This window comes from Aquarana catesbeiana, linkage group LG11 (assembly GCF_042186555.1).
Source record: "Aquarana catesbeiana isolate 2022-GZ linkage group LG11, ASM4218655v1, whole genome shotgun sequence".
Taxonomy (NCBI): Eukaryota; Metazoa; Chordata; class Amphibia; order Anura; family Ranidae; genus Aquarana; species Aquarana catesbeiana.
The window spans coordinates 274,523,027-274,531,250 of record NC_133334.1 but is presented as its reverse complement, the minus strand read 5'-3'; the positions used below and the strand labels follow the sequence as shown (position 1 = coordinate 274,531,250).

Genomic DNA, 8,224 nt, shown 5'->3' with positions numbered 1-8,224 from the left:
TGGATCAATACTTCCTCTATCCTGATAAAAGGTGTGAAAACCCTTGCTAGGTGTCAACAGCTAAAATTAAATTCCCACTAGAAAATATGACGTACATTAGGGAAAGCTTCCTTTTTCCCTTTTGGAGATGTTGCGGACAGACCAAAGGGAAGGACAACAAACAGGAGTGCAGAGAGTCCCCATAGGAGGATATGAAGAGGATCTCCTCCTCGGGGAGCAGGTGGAGGAAGTAAGCTCGCTGTCCTGGAAGCTGATTGGGGAAGGTGGAGGAAGTAGGCTCGCTGTCCTGGAAGCTGATTGGGGAAGGTGGAGGAAGTAGGCTCGCTGTCCTGGAAGCTGATTGGGGAATAAGATTTTATTGGGCTCACTGAATATGAAAGGTAAAAAGTTGGATGCTGACCTGTCCAATCCAAATCCTCATAACCGAGCCCATTCATCACTTAAGGACCAATAGAAGGTGGCTGGTAACCCCCCTTGACTTTCTTTACTTTTAAAACTAGACCCTCCTATCAGTTTTAGCCAAAGAAAGCTTCCAACTTGGCCTCTGATCTACAACTGCCATGGAGCTGCCATGTGATCAGTTATGACTCCGCCCATTGGATGGTTTGACGGTTTGGCCTGAAAACACAACCAATGTGACAGTTACATTCCCGGCATGTGACGTTTTTCAAAACAAACCTGATGTATTTCCTTCCACTTTAATTGTAAGCAAAGCCAAACCAAGACTGCATGTCCCGTATTCTATCAATGTATCAGAACACTTCAATAAAAGGTAAAAAGCAAACAGTACAATGAATGAGAACATCATAAGACACCAGAGGGGACGGGGTCAGTGAGCCCTTATATCATCACACAAATATCAGACCTGTGTCCACACCGCAACCCAATCCCCCCCAACAACCCAACCATCCGCACCGCAACCCAATCCCCCCCAACAACCCAACCATCCCGCACCGCAACCCAATCCCCCCCAACAACCCAACCATCCCACACCGCAACCCAATCACCCCAACAACCCAATCCCCCAGCAACCCAATCCCCCGAACAACCCAATCCCCCCACACCGCAACCCAATCCCCCCCCAACACCCAACAACCCAAATCCCCCCAACAACCCAATCCCCCCACACCGCAACCCAATCCCCTCAACAACCCAATCCCCCCCACACCGCAACCCAATCCCCCCAACAACCCAATCCCCCCACACCGCAACCCAATCCCCCCCCCCCAACAACCCAACCCAATCCCCCCCAACAACCAATCCAATCCCCCCCCCCCCCCCAACAACCCAATCCAATCCCCCCCCCCCAACAACCCAATCCAATCCCCCCCAACAACCCAATCCAATCCCCCCCCCCCCCAACAACCCAATCCCCCCACACCGCAACCCAATCCCCCCAACAACCCAATCCCCCCACACCGCAACCCAAATACCCCCACACCGCAACCTAATCCCCCAACAACCCAATCCCCCCACACCGCAACCCAATCCCCCCAACAACCCAATCCCCCACACCGCAACCCAATCCCCCCAACAACCCAATCCCCCCACACCGCAACCCAATCCCCCCAACAACCCAATCCCCCCACACCGCAACCCAATCCCCCCAACAACCCAATCCCCCCACACCGCAACCCAATCCCCCCAACAACCCAATCCCCCCACACCGCAACCCAATCCCCCCAACAACCCAATCCCCCCACACCGCAACCTAATCCCCCCAACAACCCAATCCCCCCACACCGCAACCCAATCCCCCCAACAACCCAACCCAATCACCCCAACAACCCAATCCCCCCCCCACACGGCAACCCAATCACCCCAACAACCCAATCCCCCCAGCAACCCAATCCCCCCACACTGCAACCCAATCCCCCCCAACACCCCAACAACCCAAATCCCCCCAACAACCCAAATCCCCCCAACAACCCAATCCCCCCAACAACCCAATCCCCCCACACCTCAACCCAAATACCCCCACACCGCAACCCAATCCCCCCAACAACCCAATCCCCCCACACCGCAACCCAATCCCCCCAACAACCCAATCCCCCCCACACCGCAACCCAATCCCCCCAACAACCCAATCCCCCCACACCGCAACCCAATCCCCCCAACAACCCAATCCCCCCACACCGCAACCCAATCCCCCCAACAACCCAATCCCCCCACACCGCAACCCAATCCCCCCAACAACCCAATCCCCCCACACCGCAACCTAATCCCCCCAACAACCCAATCCCCCCACACCGCAACCCAATCCCCCCAAACCGCAACCCAATCCCCCCCAACAACCCAATCCCCCCACACCGCAACCCAATCCCCCCAACAACCCAATCCCCCCACACCGCAACCCAAATACCCCCACACCGCAACCTAATCCCCCCAACAACCCAATCCCCCCAACAACCCAATCCCCCCACACCGCAACCCAATCCCCCCAACAACCCAATCCCCCCACACCGCAACCTAATCCCCCCAACAACCCAATCCCCCCACACCGCAACCCAATCCCCCCAACAACCCAATCCCCCCACACCGCAACCCAATCCCCCCAACAACCCAATCCCCCCACACCGCAACCCAATCCCCCCAACAACCCAATCCCCCCACACCGCAACCCAATCCCCCCAACAACCCAATCCCCCCACACCGCAACCCAATCACCCCAACAACCCAATCCCCCCAACAACCCAATCCCCCCACACCGCAACCCAATCCCCCCAACAACCCAATCCCCCCACACCGCAACCCAATCCCCCCAACAACCCAACCCAATCACCCCAACAACCCAATCCCCCCCCCACACGGCAACCCAATCACCCCAACAACCCAATCCCCCCAGCAACCCAATCCCCCCACACTGCAACCCAATCCCCCCCAACACCCCAACAACCCAAATCCCCCCAACAACCCAAAACCCCCCAACAACCCAATCCCCCCACACCGCAACCCAATCCCCCCAACAACCCAATCCCCCCACACCGCAACCCAATCCCCCCAACAACCCAATCCCCCCACACCGCAACCCAATCCCCCCAACAACCCAATCCCCCCACACCGCAACCCAATCCCCCCAACAACCCAATCCCCCCACACCGCAACCCAATCCCCCCAACAACCCAATCCCCCCACACCGCAACCTAATCCCCCCAACAACCCAATCCCCCCACACCGCAACCCAATCACCCCAACAACCCAATCCCCCCAACAACCCAATCCCCCCACACCGCAACCCAATCACCCCAACAACCCAATCCCCCCAACAACCCAATCACCCCAACAACCCAATCCCCCCAACAACCCAATCCCCCCAACAACCCAAATCCCCCCACACCGCAACCCAATCCCCCCAACAACCCAATCCCCCCACACCGCAACCTAATCCCCCCAACAACCCAATCCAATCCCCCCCCCCAACAACAACCCAATCCCCCCACACCGCAACCCAATCCCCACACCGCAACCCAATCCCCCCCAACAACCCAATCCCCCCACACCGCAACCCAATCCCCTCAATAATCCAATCCCCCCACACCCCCCCAACAACCCAATCCAATTCCCCCCCCCCCCCCACAACCCAATCCCCCCCCACACCGCAACCCAACCCCCCCCCCCCCCCCAACAACCCAATCCAATTCCCCCCCCCCCCACACCGCAACCCAACCCCCCCCCCCAACAACCCAATCCAATCCCCCCCAACAACCCAATCCCCCCAGGACACAATCTAATCTCCTCATGACAGAACCTAATCCCCGCACAGTCCTGAGCGGAGTACGAGGGAAGGTCGGCACTCCAGCACACAGGACATCTACAATGCATTCTCCTTGGGGTTCCCTAGCAACGCTCCTAGCAACCAATCAGATTCCAGCTGTGACTTTTTCAGGACATGTGTGGAGATGGAAGAACACACCTGATTGGCTCCCCATTCACCCCCCATTCTGTATGAGGAAGGAGATTGTAAGCTCTTGGTACCAGAACTCGGCGCCCCCTGCAGGACGCTCACCATGACCCCCCCTCTCCCCTCCCCCACATGAGCTCCTCCTCCCAGAATCCCCCGCGGCAGGCGATGAGCGGAGCTCGGTGTGTCCCCCCCTCCTCCTCCCCGGGGCCCCCCCTCCGCTCACCTCGGGAGTACAGAGACTTCGGGGACTCAAGGTCAAGGTCAGCGCTGAGCAGGGAGATGAAGTCGGAGGGCATGGCCGCCCGGGCCAGCGAAGGAGGTGCGGAGAGTCGCTTCGGTAAGTCCCGGTCCTTCTCTCCGGTCTGTTCACACTGACAGGAACCGACGGCACGCCCCCCTACTGCCAATCCACTGCGCAGGCGCGGGGCGGGGCCTGTCCGCTGACCGAGAACGATCCAGGCAGCGGGGCGGGGCTAATCGGCTTTGACGGGCAGGCGAAGGTTTCCAGGGGGGCGGCGCTTCGGGCGCTAGCTCTGTGGCGACCGTAACTAAGGGGCGGGGCTAAGCGCTGACGGTCAACCTAAGCCGCCCCCCTCCCCCCGCCCGCTGAGCGTGACGTCCGTAGTGAGCGCATACGCGCTGACGTCCGTCGTAGGCGGGTTTTAGCAATGACGGATAGGTGATGCCACCAATAGGGTTGCGACCCAGAGACAGACTGGGGGAAAGTGATTGGCTGCCGCAGACCTGTGTGTTCTGATTGGCAGTTTGAGAAACAACAGGTGTCTGCGAGAGCAGGTGTGGGAAGGTTTAGAGTTGTCACCACAATGTCATTCATTATGTCATTGTGATTATTAACCACTTCCAGCCCAGGCACTCCTCTCCTTCATGTGAAAATCTGTATTTTTATTTTTTTTGATAGAAAATGACTCAGAACCCCCTAAATATTATATATTTTTTTTTTTTAGCAGCGACCCTAGAGAATAAAATGGCGGTTGTTGCAATATTTTTTTTTTGCACAGTATTTGCGCAGCAATTTTTCAAACGAGTTTGAAAAAAAAAGTTTCATGCATTAAAAAAAAAAAAAAAAACAGTAAAGTTAGCCCAATTTTTTGCATAATGGGAACGATGATGTTACGCCGATTAAATAGATACCTAACATGTCACTCTTTAAAATTGCGCTCACTCGTAGAATTGCGCCAAACTTCGGTACTTAACCACTTCAGCCCCAGAAGGATTTACCCCCTTCCTGACCAGGGCGTTTTTTGCGATTCGGCACTGCGTCGCTTTAACTGACAATTGTGCGGTCGTGCGATGTGGCTCCCAAACAAAATTGACGTCCTTTTTTTCCCCCCACAAATAGAGCTTTCTTTTGGTGGTATTTGATCACCCCTGCAGTTTTTATGTTTTGCGCAATAAACAAAAAAAATAGCGACAATTTTGAAAAAAACATTTTTTTTTAACTTTTTGCTATAATAAATATCCCCAAAAATATATAAAAAAAATTTTTTTTTCCTGTTTAGGCCGATACGTATTCTTCTACATATTTTTGTTAAAAAAAATCGCAATAAGCGATTATTGATCGGTTTGCGCAAAAGTTATAGCGTTTACAAAACAGGGTATAGTTTTATGGCATATTTATTAATATTTTTTTTTTTTTAAATGGCGGCGATCAGCGATTTTTATTGTGACTGCGACATTATGGCGGACACATCGGACACTTTTGACACATTTTTGGGACCGTTGGCAGTAATACAGCGATCAGTGCTATACAAATGCATTGATTACTGTGTAAATGACACTGGCAGTGAAGGGGGTTAACCACTAGGGGGCAGTGTAAGGGTTAAGTGTGTCCTAGGGGCGTGTTTCTAACTGTAGGGGGGTTGGGCTGTGTGTGACACGTCACTGATCTCTGCTCCGATGACAGGGAGCAGAGATCGAGGCAGAATGGGGAGATGCTTGTTTACATCAGCCTCTCACCGTTCTTCCTTCCCGTGAGGCGACCGCGGGTATCCCCGCTGCGATCGAGTCCGCGGGACCCGCGAACCGACTCACGGAGCTTGCCACGGGCGTGCGCCCGCTGGCCGCTTCTTAAAGGGGAACGTACAGGTACGTGATTCTGCCTGTACGCGCCCTTCTGCCGACGTATATCGTCGCGAGGTGGTCGGCAAGCGGTTAAAAATCTCCATAGGCGACGATTTTTACAGGTTACCTTCTTAGAGTTACAGAGGAGGTCTCGCTCTAACGATCGCGGCGAAATCTCACGTGTGGTTTGAACACCGTTTACATATGTGGGCGCAATCTACGTATGCATTCGCTTCTGCGAGCGAACACGTGGGGATGGGGGCACTTTACTTTTTTTTTTTTTATTGTTTATTTTACTTTTCTATTTTGACACTTTCTTTTTACATTCTGGGAAGAGTGAAATTAAAAAAAAACAAAAAAAAAACGATCTCGTCTTCCCAGTTGAGGCGGCAGCATATTTTCAAATGCAAAGGCCGGGCGTTACGTCATCACATCGCGCCCGGCCCCTGAAAGGTCATGCAGTATCTCACAAAAGTGAGTACACCCCTCACATTTTTGTGAATATTTTCTTCTATCTTTTCATGTGACAACACTGAAGAAATGCTACAATGTAAAGTAGTGAGTGTACAGCTTGTATAACAGTGTAAATTTGCTGTCCCCTCAAAATAACTCAACACACAGCCATTAATGTCTAAACCGCTGGCAACAAAAGTGAGTACACCCCTAAGTGAAAATGTCCAAATTGGGCCCAATTAGCCATTTTCCCTTCCCGGTGTCATGTGACTCGTTAGTGTTACAAGGTCTCAGGTGTGAATGGGGAGCAGGTGTGTTAAATTTGGTGTTATCGCTCTCACTCTCTCATACTGGTCACTGGAAGTTCAACATGGCACCTCATGGCAAAGAACTCTCTGAGGATCTGAAAAAAAGACTTGTTGCTCTACATAAAGATGGCCTAGGCTATAAGAAGATTGACAAGACCCTGAAACTGAGCTGCAGCACGGTGGCCAAGACCATACAGCGGTATAACAGGACGGGTTCCACTCAGAACAGGCCTCGCCATGGTCCACCAAAGAAGTTGAGGTCACGTGCTCAGCGTCATATCCAGAGGTTGTCTTTGGGAAATAGACGTATGAGTGCTGCCAGCATTGCTGCAGAGGTTGTAGGGGTGGGGGGGGGTCAGCCTGTCAGTGGTCAGACCATACGCTGCACACTGCATCAAATTGGTCTGCATGGCTGTCGTCCCAGAAGGAAGCCTCTTCTAAAGATGATGCGCAAGAAAGACCGCAAACAGTTTGCTGAAGACAAGCAGACTAAGGACATGGATTACTGGAACCATGTCCTGTGGTCTGATGAGACCAAGATAAACGTATTTGGTTCAGATGGTGACAACCAGGTGAGGAGTACAAAGACAAGTGTGTCTTGCCTACAGTCAAGCATGGTGGTGGGAGTGTCATGGTCTGGGGCTGCATGAGTGCTGCCGGCACTGGGGGGCTACAGATCTTTGAGGGAATCATGAATGCCAACATGTACTGTGACATACTGAAGCAGAGCATGATCCCCTCCCTTCAGAGACTGGACCGCAGGGCAGTATTCCAACATAATGACCCCAAACCCACCTCCAAGATGACCACTGCCTTGCTAAAGAAGCTGAGGGTAAAGGTGATGGACTGGCCAAGCATGTCTCCAGACCTAAACCCTATTGATCATCTGTGGGACATCCTCAAACGGAAGGTGGAGGAGCGCAAGGTCTCTAACATCTACCAGCTCTGTGATCTCGTCATGGAGGAGGAGAAGAGGGGAGGAGAGCGATCTTTTGTTCTTACTGCTTAGGAACAACGATCAGCTTGCACTGGGTGGAGCCGGCTAGTCCCCTCCCACAGCTCTGCTCTCTACAAAAGCTACCTACAGCACAGTGATAAAGTCACTGCGACATTTACAAAGTAATATCTTGGTTTGCAAAGCAATTTGATGAACCCAAGGTGGATTTATATCGTTTATGACTATTGAGAAATATATCTAAATTACATGTTTCTGTGCCCGGAGTTCAGGTTTAACAGCTTCTCGCCCCGACCTATAGCAAAAATGGCGGCCGGGTGGTGGTTCAGTTATCGGCCGATGACCGATCCGAGCACCAGCTCGCCGACGGTACCATGTGACCTCTGTGACCAATCACAGCAGGTCACATGACAGTTGTAAACAATAGATGGATTCCTTTCATGCCATCCATTGAATACAACTGTGTTGCTAGCTGTGATTGGTCAGTGTGATCACAAGGTACAGACTGGGCCAATCAGCCTA

General features: G+C 52.9%; 1 protein-coding gene across 3 annotated transcripts in view; it reads right to left on the bottom strand.

Annotated features, from left to right (window-relative positions):
• NFAT5 (nuclear factor of activated T cells 5) overlaps nt 1–8,224 on the bottom strand; it is a 197,934-nt gene that overhangs the window by 146,609 nt on the left and 43,101 nt on the right. Inside the window, exon 1 of one of the 3 annotated variants that reach the window (XM_073605849.1) lies at nt 4,128–4,333. The exons of the other annotated variants lie outside the window; for them this stretch is intronic. Coding sequence (XP_073461950.1) covers nt 4,128–4,200 — 73 coding nt within the window. The 5' untranslated portion in view covers nt 4,201–4,333. Of the gene's footprint in view, nt 1–4,127; nt 4,334–8,224 lie in introns of those variants that run through there. 3 annotated transcript variants of the gene reach the window in all.